The sequence below is a fragment of the Balaenoptera musculus genome, chromosome 4, assembly GCF_009873245.2.
Source record: "Balaenoptera musculus isolate JJ_BM4_2016_0621 chromosome 4, mBalMus1.pri.v3, whole genome shotgun sequence".
Lineage (NCBI taxonomy): Eukaryota > Metazoa > Chordata > Mammalia > Artiodactyla > Balaenopteridae > Balaenoptera > Balaenoptera musculus.
This window is the reverse complement of record NC_045788.1, coordinates 99118058-99138244: the sequence shown is the minus strand read 5'-3', so window position 1 is coordinate 99138244 and position 20187 is coordinate 99118058. Positions and strand designations below refer to the sequence as shown.

Below are 20187 nucleotides of genomic sequence, written 5' to 3'. Positions count from 1 at the left end.
CTTGGAGCTGCCTTCCCTGGCGGTCCAGTGGTTAAGACGCTGCACTTCCAATGCAGGGGCCATGGGTTTGATCCCTGGTCGGGGAATTAAGATCCCACATGACGCACGCACGGCACGGCCAAAAACAAAAAGCTCTTGGAGCAATGCTGGGCAAGTGGCTGTGGCTGTATTATAATTCTTATTTTACCTGCCAGTCCCTGAGAGTCTGTGAGCTCTTCCAAGCAGGGTCCATATCCATCTTGTATCCCCAGGGCCTAAACCACCTAAGCATCCAGCACACACCAGAGGCTCAAAAGATGTTTGGAAGAATGGATGAAAAACCCTGTAACCCTTCATTTGAACCTAAACACTATATGTAACTGAAGATCAGTCACTTCTCGGGCAGTCACTTCTCCTCCACCCTGTTCTATTTCTTTCCCAAGCCACGGAACAGAAATATTTTCCCCAAATCACTACTTCCCTGGAGCTTCCTCCTCCCTAATCCCATCCAGAAAAAGAACATTCTGTATAGAGCAGTTGCCTGAGCAGAGGAGAGGAAATCTTGAAGAGTCGCTTATCTGCTCTCTGCAACCCTGCGAAGCCTTCTGTCTCACTGGTTAAGAGCATGGGCCCTGGAGAAAGAGCTCAAGAAATATCAGATTAAAAAAACTTCTTTTTTTGGGGCTTCCCTGGTGGCGCAGTGGTTGAGAATCTGCCTGCTAATGCAGGGGACACGGGTTCAAGTGCTGGTCTGGGAAGATCCCACGTGCCGCGGAGCAGCTGGGCCCGTGAGCCACAATTACTGAGCCTGCACGTCTGGAGCCTGTGCTCCGCAACAAGAGAGGCCGCGACAGTGAGAGGCCCGCGCACCGCGATGAAGAGCGGCCCCCACTCGCCGCAACTGGAGGAAGCCCTCGCACAGAAACGAAGACCCAACACAGCCATAAATAAATAAATAAATAAATACTTTTTAAAAAAAACACTTTCTTTTAATGTTAAGTACATACATAAGTAATTATATATGTACTCATACGAGCTATCTTGCCCTGAATAACACCAATCTGACAGGGAAACTAGTACTTGAAGTGAACAAATGCATTACTCATAGTTACAGCTATCATTTGTGAGAGTCTGTTTGCCAGCCCTGTGACTAAGGCCCTCACGTACATATTTCATCCATCCATTCATTTATTCATCCCACAAACACCTGATTAACCCTTCCCTGCCCACCACCCACGCCAGGCACCTGTGCTAGGCACCGGGGGAGAGAGCACTGAACAAAACAAAGACCTGCCCTGATGGAGCACATTCCAGAAGAGAAAAACATTTGAGAAGGGAGAAGGTACACTAGACAGTGAAGACAGTCTAGTGGGGCAAGAAGGATAAAATAAAGCAGCAGATAAATAATGTCAAGTGATGGTGAATGCAAAGAAGACAAAGTAAGCAGAAGGAGGAGGGGAATGATGCTGATGGAAGTGGGGGGTGGCGGGGTGTGTCTGGGATTAGAGGTGCTATTTTACCCAGGATGGTCCATTAAACCTCACTCTGCTAAGGTGACATTTCAGTAGAGACTTTAGGAAATGAGCAAGCCAGCCATGCAACGACCTGGGGAGAAAGGATTCCAGGCGGAGGGAAGAGCAAGTGCAAAGGTCCTGAGGCTGGAACGTGCCTGGCAGGTTGAGGGGCATCGGTTAGGCCAGTGTGTCAGGAAGGTAGGTGAGTGAAGGTGGGAATGATGGGAGGTGAGGTGAGCAGGCAGCAGAGGGGCCAGATTACAGGGCCTTCTAGACCATTTTAAGGACTTTGGTTTTTTTATAATGATAAGACAATTAGCCATTTGACATACCATTGTCCTGTTTTGTTTATTCTGAAAGAACTAGAAAAGCTAATTTTTTTAACCAAGAAAAAAAATATTTCTGGCTTCAATCCAAAGGCTACATAAACTAGCAGCATAAAGCCTTGAGAAAAGGAGAACCGGGTATAAATGAGTTCCATTTTCATTGTCTTTAATTATTCCATTGATATTAATGCCTCTGAAAGTATACACAATGGTAATGAATATGGTGGTATACTAGGATGTTGAAAAAAATTTTTAAGACATTTTATTACAATTTTCCATTAATTAGATCATTAAAACGTACTGTGCTATCAATTTTCCATTTAAGTAATAAAGCATTGATTATTTTTTTAAAAAAGGACTTTGGCTTTTATTCTGGGTTTAACAGAAAGACAGTAGAGGTCTGGGCAAAGGGTTCACGGGATCACAAAAGGATCATTATGGTTGTTATGTCAGAAAAGTCTGCAAAGGGGACACTAGATAGGAGGCTTTTGTATAAATCTATGTCCAAGCATTTTGCCCCGAACAAGTAGAAGAATGGTGACACACTTGCAGGGAGAAGGAGGTTGGGGACAGGGTAGGACATGGGATTTTGGTTTGGGGAATATTAAATTTGTGGTATCTTTTACATTTCCAGGGAAGACATTAAGTGGGCAGCTGGATTATGAGTCTAGAGTTTAGAGATGTGGGCTAGAGATCTAAAACAGCATTTAAAATACATCAGTGTAGAGGGTATTTGAAACCTTGGGAGAGGATGCTGATTGATCAAAGAAGTCCAGGAAATGAGCCCTGTACCCCAAATTAGAGAAGTAGGAAGACTAAGGACAAAACAGCGAAGGAGAATGAACAGGACAGTCAGGAAGGTGGAGAGAGAACCAAGAGAAGGTTGCATCCCGGAAGCCAGTGGAGAGGGTGGAAGTGACCCACTGTGTCAAATGCTGACGACAGGCAGACTAAGATGGGGACTAGGAGTTGACCGCTGTACCTAACAACGTGCAGGTACCCTTGAGAATATTTCTAGAGGAACAATGGGGAAGCAAGCCTGCTAGAAAGGGTGCCCAACAGTGGGAGAGTAGAGGAAATGAAGACAGGGCATTATGGCAGGGTCTCCAAAAATGTCTACATCCTAATACCTGGCATCTGTGAATACTTAGGTTACACGGACAAGGTGAATTAAGGTTGCTGACAGGGGGATTATTCTGGATTATCCAGGCAGGCCCAATGTAATCACAAGGATCCTTAAAAGTGGAAGAGGGTATTGGAAGAGAGAACCAGAGAGAGGGCAGCATGAGAAAGACCAAGCTCCATGTTGCTGGCTTTGATGTCGGAGGAAGGGGCCATGAGCCAAGGAATGTGAGCAGCCTCCAGAAGCTGGAAAAGGCGAGGACATAAATTTTCCCCTAGAGCCTCCGGAACGAACACAGTCCTGCTGACACCTTGATTTCAGCCAAGTGAAACCCCTTTTGGACCTCTGAACTGCAGAACTACAAGATAATAGATTTGTGTTGTTTCAAGCCACAGAGTTTGTGCTAATTTGATAGGCAGCAATACATTGACATATAGCCATCACTTCCATGGAATTTCACTGTAAAGGCAGCATCAAAGTAATATTTTTAAATCTTTACAACCTACAAGATAAACATTATGATCTCCCTTTTAATAAAGAAGAAACTGAGACAGAGATCAATAACTTGCCCAAGGACATGCAGCTCATAAGTGACAGCAGCTGAATTCGAACCCAGGTTTGTCAGATCCCCAAGCCACAGAGATGTGTTTCCACTATAGGGGTGGTCTTCACCCCAAGACCTCAGGTTTGGCAGACGTACCAGTCAGGCTGCCACTTGGGTAGGAAGGAAGAAGGCTGAGGACGTCTCCAGACCGCTCATCGTAGCCCCCAAGCCCATCCCCACCCAGAGCGACTCAGATCTTCGATTTCATACACGGGGCATTTATGCAAGATTTCATTTGAAGAATTCCACTGATTAGAAACTCCATAGACATACACCTTGAAAATCCCCGCAGGACACAGCGCTGTCTTTCTCCTTCCAGGAGGCTCAGGGCTCCTCGTAGTGAGCTGTGATCAGGATGGGTATGATTAGCGTGCAGTGCTCCATCTCCTCCAAGCCCCATGCCCTCTATGAGCACCATGAAGCCCGACCTTCTCGGGCAGGGCAAGTAGCCAGATGTCAGTCTGAGTAACTCAGCCCTGGCCTCAGAGGCCATGGACAGCTTAGTCTTTGGCTTAAAATTAATCAGCCAAGAGCAGGGTTGGCAAACTCTCTCTGTAAAGGGCCAGACAGTAAATATCTGTGGTTTGTGAGCCACATGGTCCCTGTGGCAACTCGCTGACTCTGACCTAGACAGTACATAAGGAATGAGTGTGGCTGTGTTTCCATAAACTTTATATACAAAAACGGGCAGCAGGCCCGATTTTTGGCCTATGGGCCATAGTTTGCTGATTGCTGACCAAGAGCATTAACAAAATGAAGAAAGGTATCTTTACTGTTGTAGTTATTCAAGTCCCCTATAACATAGGCACCCATCCTAAAAAGGGAGATTGTTTCTCCCAGTTATGGCAGGCAGGCAAAGACCTTAAAATCAAGAAAGATTTACGAGGCCCTGAGTAGGAATTAGATGCTAAGTATAACTTCAAGACACAAGAAATACAAAAACAATAACCATATGCAAGTCTATCAGTTTGGTTAGAGTCTTCGGTATGGTTTAAATTACCTATTTTCTTATTACCACTGAAGGAAATTAAATTTTAAGTTCTGTAGGAAAAGGTATAAAATTGAATTATGCAGCTATTCTTATCCAAGATTTTTGCCTCAACAACCCCAGCTGCTGGGGATTGGCTATGATCCCATCCAGCTAACTGCTCAAAGACACACTTTCTCAGCAGCAGGATGCCAGTGAACCAGCACATGCTCGAGCCACCTGGCTTCCCGGGGAAGGCCTCCTCGGGGGCTTTCGTGATGACTGTTCTTCCGGGGACTATGTGCAGGGGGAAGGGAGCGCAGAGAGTCCACCGCACAATCAGGAGGAAAAGGGGTCAGACTGGAATTTTACCAACAAAAAAAACTAAGGGGTCCCTGGCCGTGCTCTGCTCAAGCAGCCTACGACCCAGCGGTGACCACTGGCCATGCCTTCCACTTTTGCTCTAGAGAAGTCAGTGGTTACCGAATTCATAATTCATTCCTGTTGCACTTGGATTATATTTGGAGACAGGTGATTTGGAAAATGAACTTATTAACACTTCCTCAGCTCACTTCCGCAGCTACAAACTACCAAGTGTCCTTTAAGAAGCGCCCCCCACCCCCATGCTGGCTAGCTGGAATGAGAGCCACTTGCCCCCAGCCTCTTGGGTACATTTGCCGGGGACCATTACACACACCTCAAACCAAACCTGTCTCAGGAGAGGCCCCCACAAAAGCAGGCCCGTACCTTCAATGTGAACTCGTGTGCTGGCCTCCCGATCCTGTCCTCAGCCTCCAAGCTGTACTCCCGCGCCAGGGGCACCGTCGGGTGGTACAGGCGCCAGTGTTTCTCTCCCTCCAGCTGCAGGATGAAAACCTACAGAAAGCACAGGACCCCGGAGTGTCAGAGAGCCTCCAGACAACTCATGAGGCAAAGTGCTTCTACAGTGTCAGCCCTCTCAGGGCTTAGATGAATCACAAATTTCAGATAAAAAATAAAAATAAAAGATCACAGATACATTTTACTATACACTTAAAGTTGCCACTACTGGTATTCACTTTTAAAAACAGGTAATCGTGAAGTCTGACACTGGAGGGCTAGTCATTCTTTTCACTTTCATGAAAGCCTCGCTGAGTTCTTTATATCCCAATATCTATCCCGCTATCTCATTCTTTTAAATCTTCCATCAGACAGCTGAAAGCCCATAATCTCTGATGGAAAAGCCAAGCTTCAGATATTACTGAGTGTCTAAAATCCTGAATACAATCCTTGGCACATAGGAAAATGTCAGGTTTTTTTATTCTTCATTCAACCAAAGATATTTTAAAGTTCTGTTAGAAATATATATTTTTTAATTTATTTATTTTATTTATTTATTTTTGGCTGCGTTGGGTCTTCACTGCTGCGTGCGAGCTTTCTCTAGTTGCAGCAAGCTGGGGCCACTCTTTGTTGTGGTGCGTGGGCTTCTCATTGCAGTGGCTTCTCTTGTTGCGGAGCACAGGCTCTAGGTGCGTGGGGTTCAGTAGTTGCGGCACGTGGGCTCAGTAGTTGCGGCACGTGGGCTCAGTAGTTGTGGCTCGCGGGTTCTAGAGCGCAGGCTCAGTAGTTGTGGCGCACGGGCTTAGTTGCTCCGCGGCATGTGGGATCTTCCCAGACCAGGGCTCAAACCCTTGTCCCCTACATTGGCAGGTGGATTCTTAACCACCGTGCCACCAGGGAAGCCCTATTAGAAATATTTTTAAAAAAATTTTTTTGGAAACTGTATTGATATCAAATTGCTCTCAAAGGAGGGGGAAAAAAAGAGGTTTTTTACTAATAACTCTGTGTTCACACATTGTCTTGGTACAAAAATAAAACTATGAAATACCTAAGCCAAAGAGTTAACTCTTTTTGGCAGCCACATGAGAATGAAATCAACACTTGTCAAGGCGCCAAGTGCTTAAGTGAAACCATGACCTTCATTCAAGCTGCCCCAAGATCTTCACAAATGGAAAAAATATATACTTTTGGTAGCTACAGAAAAAGGACAAAAGAAAGCAGATGTGAGAATTACTTAAGACCTCACCTTATTAAAGACCATATATTATGAAATTAAAGAAAAAGCCAATCACACTTTTCTGTAGAAAATTCAAAAAAACACCTATTTCGGAGGGATGTATGGCTCTTTGTATTAGTAAATAAACAATCTCCCCTTTCTGAAGGAGCAGGAAACCAGTTTGATGGGATTAATTTTGGCCCAACATCCCGGTGAGGGAGGTCAAGCTCTGCAGAGCCCGCACAGGAAGAGTGGGCAGAGACCCGGCCCGAGAGCTGAACTGAACCCTGACAACCCACTAACCCGGGCTGGCAGCAACTCGTCCTCCCGGAGCCGAGCAGTTTCCTCCCCCCTCACCTCTACGTCATCATAATGGGGCGGCAGGCCCTGAGAACCCGCAGGGGTTATGTACACATTCGAGCCAACCAACGAGCCGAAGTAGCACTCCAGCTTCTCCTGGATCCTCCAAAGCTCATCCTTTAAAAAAAAAAAAAAAAAAGATGGAGGGGAAAGAGGTGAAAAATACATTAGAAACAAGGAATATGTTCTTATGCGCTCAGCAAGTCTTTATCGCACAGCTATTATGTTCCAGACACCTGGAATTCAACGGTGCCCAAGCCAGCACCTCTGTCCTCAGGACCCTTGCGTCCTCGTGCAGAACAGCGCAGAGAAGAGGCAGAGGCAGCGGCAGACGAGACTGGAGAGGCAGGCAACAGGGAGTCACAGGATCTTAAGCAGGACAAGGACAGGATCCAATGCACACTTATAAAAGCTCACTCATGCTGCGGTGTGGGGAACTGATCGTAGAAAAGCAAGAGAGAGCCGTGGGGAAGCTACGAAGGCAGCAGCGTGGGCTGGAAGTGACCAGGGTGGTGGGCGAGGGAGAGAGAAGTAGAAAAGTCGAGATGCGCTCAGGAAGCAGCACTGACAGAACGTGCTGATGGCAGGGGTATGGGAGTGGGGAGAATAAATCAGAGAAACATTCTTGGGTTTTTGACTGAAGCAGTTAGTCAGCTCCCGTTCCACTGGAATGGGAAAGATTTGCTAAAGAACAAGCTTTCAGGGGGGAGAAAAGAAAAGCCGTACATTAGAAGTGTGAAGTATGAGCTGCTAAGACCCCCGTGTGCTGGCTGGCTAAGTCTGAAGTTCTGGCGAGATGAAGAGCTATAGGGGTTACATCTGGGAACTGCCTGCACAAAAGGGTACTTACAGCAATGGGAGCAGAAATGACAACCTAGGAAGGGGGTACAGACAGCGAAGGGGTAACAGGGTCGAGGAATGCTCCCTCTCTCCAGTCCCTAATCAGCTCTTCAGGGCCTAAGTCGGACTGAGGGGCCTGGAGAGGAGCCACACATCCCTGCACGGAAGAAATCTGACTGTCCCAAGGCAGGTGAGAGAGGAGAGGCAGCGGTTAGGCCACGTAGGTATCGGCACTTCCTACGTGGCAGGCACTGTTTCCAAGTGCTTTACCTACTTCAGTTGTACAACCCTCCCAGCCACCCTGTCTCACAGGGTGGGTCCTATCAATATCTTCAGTTTGCCGATGAGGAAAAGGGCACGAGAACACACAGCCAATGAATGATGGAGCCAGGATTCAAATCCATGCAGCCTGGCTCCGGAGCCCACACCTTTAACCATGGCTCTATATCGCCCCTCTAAGGAACTACCTTAAAGAAGTCACCTACAAAGAACACTGCAGAGCCCCTTCAAGCACATGCATGTACAGTGCCTGCCACACACAAGACATTGAAACATTTAAAGTATTTGCTGAGTAGACCAGTGACCACAGCCTGGGAGTCAATCCTACCACTGGACTGAAAAAAAACCAAAAAACAAAAAAAACTACAGTATTAAAAATGCCAAGTGGGAAAGAACTGGGTCAGCATGAAAAAAGCTTTCGGCGACATCTTCAGTATAGACCGCTGAGCTTCTCTACTTACACATCTCAGGCAACACAGGAAGAATGATTTTATGGCATCTGAATAGCTCCAGAGAGTTAACAGATCTCCCAAGCTGCCTCATTTATACCTGGGAGGGGCCAGCAGGACCTGGCCCTGTAATTACATTTATACAGTAACTGGAACCAGTTTCTCTCTCGCTCTTTCTGTCTGTCTCTGATGGCCTGAGAGGTGTCTCAGGACCATATGGGTGACTTTATGGCCCCCAACTCAAGCTTCTGGGTCTGTAATTAAGGAGTACATGTCTCTTTTCTTCTTAAAAGTCCCTGGTGGCGCAGTGGTTAAGAATCCGCCTGCCAATGCAGGGGACACAGGTTCGAGCCCTGGTCCGGGAAGATCCCACATGCCGCAGAGCAACTAAGCCCATGTGCCACAACTACTGAGCCTGCGCTCTAGAGCCCACAAGCCACAACTACTGAAGCCCATGCGCCTAGAGCCAGTGCCCCACAATAAGAGAAGCCACCGCGATGAGAAGCCTGCGCACCACAACGAAGAGTAGCCCCCGCTCGCCGCAACTAGAGAAAGCCCACGCGCAGCAACGAAGACCCAACGCAGCCAAAAAAAAAAAAAAAAAGTTACTGAAAACCCCATCATTTGTACAATTTTTCTATCTCTCCTGGAAATAGAACCTTTAGCTTCTCAGTCTGCCCGGTGTGGCCCAGTAGAAAGGGATCTGGAGACAAATCACCACAGTCCAAGTTGTAGGTACAAGTCAGCTTCTTTATTTGCAAAGGAAGACTCCCACCCTAAGACTGTGGGAAACAACATATTTATCTCAAAGCCTATTTACATTGCAAAGCAGCGTACAACTGTTATGGCTTCACCAGCGCTGACTTTGGCACAAACAAGGCTCCTGAAATCTGTCTCCTTTGACTCATGACTCCCAACTATGTGTGGAGATGCCAAGGAGGACCCCAGAACAATGGGAAAGGGAAAGGGGAGCCTCCTCCTCTCTCCACTGACCTACCTGCAGACTCAGCTGAACACAACAGCTAAGACCAGAAGCCCACACTCACACCTAAAGGTGAAAGCAAACATGCCAAAAGCCCTACTACATTTCAATTAATTTCTTTAGATATATGGTTAGGAAAATGCTTTAATTTTGGAATCAGAAGTCCTTACTTAGTAGCTATGGAAAAGTCACATCTGTGAACTCGTTTTTTCCACGTAAAATGGAGACCACAGTGATTGCCCCGATTATTTCAAATGTCTGTTGGAGGGTTCAAAAGTGAACACATGTAAATATCTGGTAAAACTCATCTGGACTCTTGATACACGGATTACCCAAAGCGGATGGGGAACAACCCACCACTCTCTGGTTACCTCTTTACTCATTTCCAGACAAACTAGAATAATAAACTGTGCACACTGTGTGACCCGATAAAGAAAGGGCTGACTGTTTACTCTGATAGTCTCTCAATCTGGCCAATGAGGAACTGCCTCTACACTTTCTCTATCCTGATATCGACATATCCATTAGTAAACACACACACACACACACACAACACTAAATCTGGTCATAATACTTGGAACCCAGCTTCTAGTGTAAGAGGGTGAGCTCCTGAGGCTTACAGACTTCTCAAGTCCTGGTGGTGGAAAAAACAAAGCAAAACAGGATGCATCCTAGTCTAGCCTGGGGGCTGAGTTGAGATGGGAAAGCTCATCCTTCCTGCTTTAATAAACATGGCTAGAGAGCTGAGTCAACAGGGCAAAGGAAACACAGTCTTGGCCACTTGAAATTGGGGAAGAGGAACATGCAGCACTTAAGCAGACGAGCAGAGAAGAGCCCAAGATGATACTAAAGCACAAAAATGACAGCCACAGAGGACACCACACATATGCCAAACAGTAACTTTCTGCTGGTCTGTGAACAAATTACATGTAATCAACATCAGTGATCTTTTCTATTCATAGTTCTTAGGTGTCTAAAAACCACTCTTTTAAAAAAAGTGCTACTTCTAGCTAAGAGTCAAGGACAAGCTCAGAGGGAAGTACCTCTGTGTCCATATTTTCTGAATACACGTCATGACTTGGTCTGCAAGTGATTTATAAATTCCTTTTGGGTGCTAAGGACAAAAGGATGGCATTCCAAGGACATTTCAACTGCTCATGATTGCCTCACTTCTTTGGAATGAGTACTTGTACCGAAAAGTCTAAGAGTACTTGTACTTTATCCAGAGTACAAATAGGTTCAGGATCCTGTAGACAAGAAAGGGAAAGGCATTCAACAGATGAGGGAGGCCTAATGGATCTAACAGGGCACCTCGAGTTCAGTCATGAGAAGTATTACTGGTAATTGATGACAAAGTCCTAGGAGCCATCACACAGCCAGAAGCCACGCCCTCAGTGTGGAACTGCACAAGCTGCTCTCCTCCTCCTCCTCCCAAGCTGACATTTTGATTCAGCCATGGGTCACAGAAGGGCATTTCTGAATGGGGATAAACTTTATCTAAAACTCGGAATGGGCCCTCAATTGTTCTGGGCCACCTGTCACGTAAAGATCTCGTGCCTCTAAGAGCAGATTAGCTCATCCTAAGTCTACATTTTATAAACACAGAAACTGAGCACAGAGGAGGCAAATTATTTCTCAAATGTCAACCACTGATGCAGAATAAATAAAAGGTTAGCCAGTCTTCCCGACTTGCAAATCCAACCTACCCTCCACCTGCGAATGCCCCCCAGCAGCAGTTCCAGGACCCTGCCCCTCAGTGCCAGACGGGCTGCTGTTAATAAGGGTGAAGTCTCTTTCTTAAACGTGCATCTGGTATGTGGTCTGGTCACTGCTCAGAAGCCTCTGCTTAGGTAGATGTAGGCAGTAGAGGAAACTTCAAGAAAAAAATGATCACCTTGACACTATCGTGCCTTAAGTTACAGTGAAGGGACAAGCCAAACAGAAATGTCTACCTAATGTGTCAAAACATAAACCAGCCCACAGAAATGCTCCTGGAGGTGTAACGTCACTTTAACAAACTTTATAAACCTGAAGTATAATTTAGTTTTTGCAGCTCAATGACACCTCACCATGTCCAGCCTGAGTTGTTGCAGATTCTAACAGTTTAGCCAAAAGGGAACATAAAGTCACTGAAGTTGTAATGCATTTGAAGACCAAACAGGTGCTACCTCTTCTCAAACTGGCAGCAGCCTAATCATCATCAAAACAGATTTACCCCTGAGCTGATCTGTGGCCAAATGTTAGCACTTTAATACACACCAGGATTCTGCACTGGGGAGAACCTGTTACCTTAAATCTCTGAGGTTGGTGAAACTGAATTGTTGCCCTTTTCTGATCAAAATCTTTTCTCAGCTGAAGAAAGTGCACTTTGCCATCTTTATTTAAAACCTTCTTCTTCCCATTGACACAACGGCAGACATTTACGTCTCTTCCATAGTACATACCCCGGCTGCACAGACTCTTCAGATCTGAGAGCCTGAACAGGGACCGGTAGTATGTGGCCAGCACAGGGTCGTCTCTCTGGATAAGAAGGGGCTTCTGCTCCCAGAATTCCTTGAAAAAAGTCTCTGTCTTGATGGGCGAGATTAAACTTTCAAAGAGGCCACTGGGACTGTCAAGGTTCAAAGGGGAAGGCCCACCAGCTGCCTCCACCTTCACCTGCTTACAGGGCACAGGCCCCTCTTCCTTCCCATCCCCTGCAGGCTTCACTTTCTTTGGCATCGTTGTCTTCAAGGCAAGGCAGTGAGGAAACACAAACCTGCCAAAAAGAAGAAAACACTCGTGTTTAGGCGTCCCAGTGCCGGTGTCAGAGGATCTCATACACACAACTTGCATGATGATTAGGCCTTTGTGCGAACTCTTCCTAAGCCAAGGCCATTTCTACCAGAATAAGATACAGCCTGAAGCCAACACCATTTCTTCCAAGATATGATTCAGCCTCAAACACTATGCAGATCACACATTCACAGAAAGGAAGGCATGTTTCTCTTGTACACAAGCACTAAGTCATGGAATTCACTACTTATTGGAAGGTATAATTATCCCAAATTAAATGATTCAACTATCTCAGCAGTTCCTAGTCACAGTTTTAGCCTGTGGCCATTGACACAGCAAAGTGGAAATCTTAAAGTTGGCTTTACTCAGCGCCAGATCCCAAATCGAATTAGAAGCACTCTGAGTTATAAATACTTGACTCAAGAACCACCAAGAGCTGCCCACGGCCAGGTGTTCCCCACCAAAGCACTACCCCCAGCTGCTGTCCTGGAGGCCACCTGGGCCAGAGGTGCCACCTGAAGGCTGGGCCAAGCAGCTGCCTGCTCCCAGGTCCTTAAGCACCTGAATTGCCTCACTTCCAAACCTCAGCTTATTCCTAAAAATTGCCACTTTATCAGAAAAATAAAAATAAAGCAGAAAACTAATTGGGGGCTGAAAGTGAAGGGTAAAGATAGTTATATCTCAAGGCTTTTAAAAGCTCTACCTTTTTAACTAAAATAAGACATAATAAAATGGCAACGTCATTAACTTCTAACAAAGCTCTCCTCCCTCCAGCCTTCACGTGCACACACATCCCCTGGGCGCCTAGGGCTCAGGTGGGACTTGAGATTCTGCATGTCTAACAAGCCCACAGGTAGTGACGCTACTGCTGGGCCACAGACCACACTCGAGTAGCAAGAGAATCGACTCCCCTGAGTATTGCCAAAGGTCTCTCAGAACTGCCTCAAACCACAACTGTCCTCACGTTTACAATGCAGGTGTCCTCCTGCATCTGCAGTTCAAGAATGTATGAACTTAAATTATATGAATTTCCTGAAACTGCAAAATGCTATTTTAAAGTAAATTTTTTTTCTGGGAAAGGGGGTAGGTCCATTGCTTTTACCAGATTTTTAAAAGAGTCCCCATCCCCAAAAAAGGTTAAGAACCACTGTGCTTATAAAAACCAATTTTTCCCAGAGACCAATAACTTATTTACAAATGTTATGCTTTTCTATTTTGTTGGGCTACCAGAATTGCAAGCACACAGTTTTCTGCTCTTTTGTCATTATAACTAAGCTGTATTTCAGCTACACTATGGACTGAGTAGAATTAATGGTCTGGCCTGGGAAGTAGGCACCTGAACAATGTGTTACACATTGCAACAACTAACTTACAAATTTATAACTGATAAATTCAGAATAAACCTAGAAAATAAATTTAGAATTAATCCCTCTGTCTAGTGTACCCAGCCCATTAGTCACTTAGTGGCCGTCTTGGTGATCAGATTGACTGTCCTAGTATCACAAAGCTTGTGTTCCAGTGACCCTTATTTTACTTGATAATGATGGCCCCAAAGTGCAAGAGTAATGATGCTGGCAATTCGGATATTCTCTTACTGTGCCTAATTTATAAATTAAACTTTGTTATAGCTATTTGTGAATAGGGAAAAAGCACCGTGTATACAGACTTCAGTACCATCCACGGTTTCAGGCATCCACTGGGTGTCTTGGGACGTTGTCAGCCGTGGATAAGGGGGCGCTGTTTAAAACTCTCTAGTGGCTTCATTTTAGCTTCTAAATATTGTACCCACAAATAGCTCAGTTCCTTCAAAAGGTCCAGTACTTTTGGCAGGAAACACAGGACCATGGTAGGAAACTAACACAAACTGATACTAAAAGCTTGCGTTGAAGGGGTAAGGGCTTAAGCTTTTTTCTTAAACTTTGGAAAAAAAAAACTTTAATGTCTTAGGATATATTATCAGTGAGACACATTTTCTGAAAATGTTTCTTATTCCTTTTAAGTTAAACAGACCAGTGTGCTTTCTCAACTGAAGAATCAAAGCTTCAGTGAGACAAAGTACTGCTAGTACTTGGAGCCCAGAAGTGATGTAGAAATACAAGAGATACGAAAAGATTCAGTAGACAGCACTGCTTGTGCAGAAAAGAGCTACCTGCTATCCTTTGAAAGGTCAGCATGTGGTGGATGTCAGGTCTGGGAACTAAGATTTCAGATGTGTTCCCACCACCATTAACTGAAAAGAGGGACTCACTGTGTCTAAGAGGTTTGGACAAACAATGCAGGTTATACTGAACACCTGCATTCCTTCTGGGTGTCTGGAATTTTGATACATGCCAGGCAGAAGGTCCTACATGATGAGCCCCCAATAAAAACCCTGGGCATTGAGTGTCTAATGAGCTTCCCTGGTTGGCAGCATTTCACACATGTTGTCACAACTAGCTGCTGCAGCAATGAAGCACTTGGTCTCCATCTGCTGTAATAAATCAGCTGTGAGTCCTAGCAAATCACTAACCCTGGGGATGGTGTTGGGGACCCGGGATACACTGCTCACATTTAATTGTTAAAAACTGTTAGGTTGCCTCAGAAGGTTTGTATCATTAAAGGTGTTCATCAATGAAAACGTAATTTCATATTCAGCTACACATTTCTTATCCCTCACAATTGGTCAGTTTAAAATTTATTTAAGGGATGTGAGCAGCAGGAAGATGCAAACAAAAGGCTTGTTTTCCTTAAGCACAGTATATGAATACAGTATAAGCATATTCACCAGGAAGTGTGGTGAAACAAAGTGTGCAAAATACTTAAGCCAAAAATAAAATCACTTGAAGCATATTTCCCATCTACAATCAGTAACAAAATAAATAACAGTGCATAACAAATGCTTTTGTTAGACTATGAATTTCACGACTTTTACTGCCAAAAGTTACATCATTTATTGTTTCTATGTGTTCATTTTGAAATGATTTGAGGCTCAGTTAATTGGAACCCAGCTTAGAGGTTATTAGGCAAACATACTATTTCTCTGATTCTCACACTACCCATACTGTAAGACAACCATTCTTTTTAACAGCTTTTGGGAGGTTGAGAGGAGAACAGATGACATACTACACCACATTAAACTTACAAAATAGTAAGCTGCATCACAATTTCATAAACATAAAAAGTAAAAAAAAAAAAAAAAAAAGTGTGTTTTGTAATGTAAGAAATATAGGAACTAAACAAGAGAATGCTTTATCTGGAAAAGTACAGCCTGATTTTTATAGGAACTAAACAAGAGAATGCTTTATCTGGAAAAAACACAAGCCTGCCTCTGAATCTCACAGACCACCCAAACAGCAGTTAGAGTAAGTATTTTTATAAGTTACAGGGGGGCAAAAAAGCAAGCCTTTAAAAAGCAATTGTTTCCAACTTAAGTTGACCATAGCGTTAAAAGGTAAAAAGATTAAGTTAAAAGATTCAAGGTTCATATTTTACTAACTGCCCACAGATGAAAACCAGCAACTAATCTAAACAACTTTGAAGGATTAAACTCCACAAGAAAATCAACAGTGATACCCATTCTACAGGCAACAAATACAAACAAAGCCTTTATATTTTTAAGCGTCCTAACTTTCTTTTCTATGGTAATATTCACTGACCAGAAGTCTTAACACAGGACAACTATCTGCACATTTTCAGAGCCTAGCACAGAGCAGGGCACATAGGAGGTCCTCAATAAACATTTGCTTAATTTTTTTTCCCTTTTTCATCTTTTGTATACAATTTTAGAGAAAAAAAATCTCAAAAGCCTTACACAAAACAGAGTTAGGGGAAAACAGATGGTTTGTTCAGTGGGGATTATTCTTCTGATGGCAGCTGTAGCTTGAGTATTCAACAGTAAGGTCAGAGCTGAAAGGCACCTTAGCCATCAGAGGTCATTACCAACCAGGAGAGGGAGGTGTGTCTTTATAATCTCCAGAGCTGTGTTTTACAAAGTGTAGTCAAATCACCAGGAAAGCTTGTTAGTATGCAAATTTCTGGGCCCCATATCAAACCTACTGGACTAGCACTTCTGGTAGCTGAGCCCAGAAATCTGCAGTAACAGAGTTTTAAAAAAGTTAAAAAAGAAAAGTAACAGTTCTCCGCAGGAGAATTTTAGATCCACTAACATAGAGGAGGATCATAGGCAAAGTCAGCTCAGTTAAACACACACAAACTGACAGAAACGATACATTGCCTGTAACAAGTTTGCCTAGGCTGACTTAGAACATTTCCTTTGGGCCTGCATTGATGTTTATCAGTTCAGAGAGGGAAAAGTGGTTCTCCTGGTGACCTAAAGCTGTGCTTGGCACTTATCTTTTTAATTCTATTTTAGAAATAATGGATTGAACCTCATTAATGTATTTTGGTAACCCTGAGGTTACAAAGGATGAGGGCAGAGAGGCAAAACTATCCAAGCGATGGTGTGAGAAGCTGGATAAATCAGGCTTTTCCACTTAAAGATGAGCCCAGTGAAATCAAAGGCCCGGTGCCGAATTTACAGCTGATTATTGGAGTAATCAGAGCCTGCGATTCCCAGGCCAATACTTCCTGAAAACACACTGAACAACCTGGTCTTATTAACCTGATGGACGACCCTACAGTCGAGCAGCCGTTCTACAAATATTCGGTGACAAATGAAAGAAAGGGAGGGTAGGCTGTCGTTTTAAAGTTACGGTGGGGCGAGAAAGACACAGCTCTCCCGCCCGCACTTCAGGTTTCCCTGCTGTAAAGCCGGTCTCCTAGGCCCGCCCGGCCGCCCGGGAGGACAGCCCACGTGGTGCTCCCAGACAGCCCGCCGCGCGGGGCCAAGGCCTGCATCACCCTCCCTGCAAACCTCCAAACTTTACGTGTGCTCGTCCCGTCTCAAGACCACCGGCCGAGCACGTGGTTACTCTTGGTGCCCTGGCCACCCGCGACCCTGGGCGGCACCAGACCCAGCGTGCCCACTATTCCCGTGCCCGGAATCGTCGAGCGCGTCGGCGCGCGTCCCTCGTCCCGAAACCAACAGCGTCCGCCGGCCGGGGCCCGGCAGCACCGAAGCTCCCGCCCCGAGCCCTGCGGTCCCCCGCAACCCCGACCTTGCTCCACCCACACTCGCGCCTGGGCGCCCGGAAGTTGAGCACCACCCCACATAGCAGTGGCGGGGACGGAGGGCCTGGACCGCTCCACTCACCGGGCTCTGCCTGTTGCGCGCGGCCGCGAGCCAAGCGGGCGGTGGCGTGGGTTCGGGGCGGGGCGGCGCAGCGCTGCGCGACGTGCGCACGCTCCGGCGGCCCCTCCTGCTGGGCGCCCTTCTCCACGCCCGCCGGCCGGCCCGCAGCGGGTGGGAGGTGGGTTGCTTCTAGCTCCCGGATGCAGGGTTATGTTGGGGGTTAAAGCCCGCACATTTTTTTCTCTGGTGCTAAAGGAAATAAAATGAGGATTTTTTTCTTGAATTGGGGCGGGATGAGGCTCAGGATTTGGGGACGTACTCTAGTACCACCCTGTTCCTTTAATGAATGGAGAAACTGAGGCCCGGAGGGGGTAAGTGAGCTGCCCAGGTTTAGGGAGCTAACGGTCCAGGTTCTCCATCGCTGCCCTTTGGGGCTCTCTGCTACACTGTGCTGCTTTGTACTAAGTCAGCTATAATTAATATCGTGTTGCTCCCGGAGAGAGAATTAATCCTGATTTAAAAGGATGCTGGAAATTCTTGCGACTGTGGCTGTAGAAGAAAAGAACAAAAGTAATTATTTGAGTAATTTCGGCCTAACACTCTCTTCTTTTGACTCATTATCAGGACTTTTGGGTGGGGAGGCTAAAAGGAGTTGTCAGGGGATCAATTGCTCACCTCTGCTCTGGCCTGTGCGTTTCATAGCTCTGTAGACAGGCAAAGGGGTCACAAAGAAAGTCCTTATTTAATTCTGTTAAGATGATTGAAACCAGAAGCTCTTTCTGATGATCAAGGGACACATGAACAAATGGGAACAAAGTTTACCCTTACCCAACACTTGTCCAAACTAACAATAATCGCAGCCAGTAACGAATATTTCTAAAAATGAATGCATAAACTGTGATGAAATAATTTGTATAGGAGTATACCTAATGGGATTTTCACTTGAAATTTCAGATAATGCCCAAAAACAAGAGACAATCATAATACTTTTGTTGAGCACCTACCGTTTTCCAGGCAGTTTTTAAAATTTGTACTCAAACTTACTAATCCATACAAAAATCTATGAGAAGGATGCTACAGTTATCCTCATTTTGCATGTGAGGAAAATGAGGCACCAAGAGACTTAAGTTATTAGTCAAAGGTCACAGAGTACACCGGTCAGAATGGCCATCATCAAAAAATCTACAAACAATAAATGCTGGAGAGGGTGTGGAGAAAAGGGAACCCTCTTGCACTGTTGATGGGAATGTAAATTGATACAGCCACTATGGAGAACAGTATGGAGGTTCCTTAAAAAACTAAAAATAGAACTACCGTATGACCCAGCAATCCCACTACTGGACATATACCCTGAGAAAACCATGATTCAAAAAGAGTCACATACCACAGTGTTCATTGCAGCTCTATTTACAATAGCCAGGACATGGAAGCAACCTAAGTGTCCATCGACAGGTGAATGGATAAAGAAGATGTGGCACATATATACAATGGAATATTACTCAGCCATAAAAAAGAAATGAAATTGAGTTATTTGTAGTGAGGTTGATGGACCTAGAGTCTGTCAGAGTGAAGTAAGTCAGAAAGAGAAAAACAAATACTGTACACTAACACATATATATGGAATCTAAAAAAAAAAAAAAAAGGTTCTGATGAACCTAGGGACAAGACAGGAATAAAGACACAGACATAGAGAATGGACTTGAGGACACGGGGAGGGGGAAGGGTAGGCTGGGACGAAGTGAGAGAGTAGCATTGACTTATACACACTACCAAATGTAAAATAGATAGCTAGTGGGAAGCAGCTGCATAGCACAGGGAGATAGCTGGATGCTTTGCAACCACCTAGAGGGGTGGGATAGGGAGGGTGGGAGGGATATGCAAGAGGCAGGGGATATGGGGATATATATATGCATATAGCTGATTCACTTTGTTATACAGCAGAAACTAACAACACTGTAAAGTAAGTATACTCCAATAAAGATGTTTAAAAAAAAAAAAAAGGTCACAGAGTAATAAGAGGTAGAACCAAGATTTTAATCTAGTCAGTCTGGCTTTAGAGCAGGCTTTCTTAACCTGGGCATTACTGACATTTGGGGCCAATAATTCTTTCTTGTATGGGGCTGACCTATGCATTGTAGCAGCATCCCCAGCGTCTACCCATTAGATGCCAGTAGCGCCCGCACCCAATTTGTGACAGCCTAAAATGTCTCTAGCCCCTCCGTAATTTCTCTGTGGGGAACTACTGTGTTAGTAGTAAACCCTACCCAGCTTTTAACCTCACACTATGCTGCAGTTGCATTCTGTACTTCTCCAGAGGAGGTGCTCAGCATTGCCCTATAGGACTCACTAAAATAGGTTCCATGACCATCACCCACATTCAGAGTATGTAAAGAGAAGACTGGAAATTGAAGGGCAATCTGTGGCAGTAGGGAATATATGGGAACAGAAGCTCATCAGACTAGTGGAGATTGCTGTAGCATTTCTCTTCCTCCCCCAAGCCAAGTGACAGGGACTCCAGAGCCCAGCAGAGAGACTGGGGGCATCTGCAGAGGAGTACCTGACCTGCTGCTTGCTGAGCTGTGAACCTGCTGGTCTGTTCTGGGGCTGCTATCAAAGAAGAGCCCGGTGTAGTTACAAAGTTCTTGGATCCCTGAGACATGGCTGTGGGAGCTGGGGGAGGGTTTGTGGACAGACACAAGTGGCTGCTTCTTGCCGGGAGGATCCTGAAGGAGGCGGCACTCTGAGGCCTAAAGGCAGCATGAGGAAACTGCTCTATCACCCTTT

General features: G+C 45.3%; 1 protein-coding gene across 12 annotated transcripts in view; it reads right to left on the bottom strand.

Moving 5' to 3' along the window:
* Nucleotides 1–17480, bottom strand: part of RIOX2 (ribosomal oxygenase 2) — a 30780-nt gene extending 13300 nt beyond the window's left edge. For 5 of the 12 annotated variants that reach the window (XM_036849916.1, XM_036849914.1, XM_036849915.1 and 2 more), the window contains exons 1-4: nucleotides 17425–17480; nucleotides 11748–12216; nucleotides 6852–7025; nucleotides 5261–5389 (exon numbers count right to left, since the gene is read on the bottom strand). In XM_036849916.1, coding sequence (XP_036705811.1) covers nucleotides 5261–5389; nucleotides 6852–7025; nucleotides 11748–12179 — 735 coding nt within the window. In that variant the 5' untranslated portion in view covers nucleotides 12180–12216; nucleotides 17425–17480. The other 7 variants (XM_036849917.1, XM_036849918.1, XM_036849912.1 and 4 more) reach the window with 6 other exon arrangements.
* Between the last annotated feature and the right edge of the window lie 2707 nt (nucleotides 17481–20187).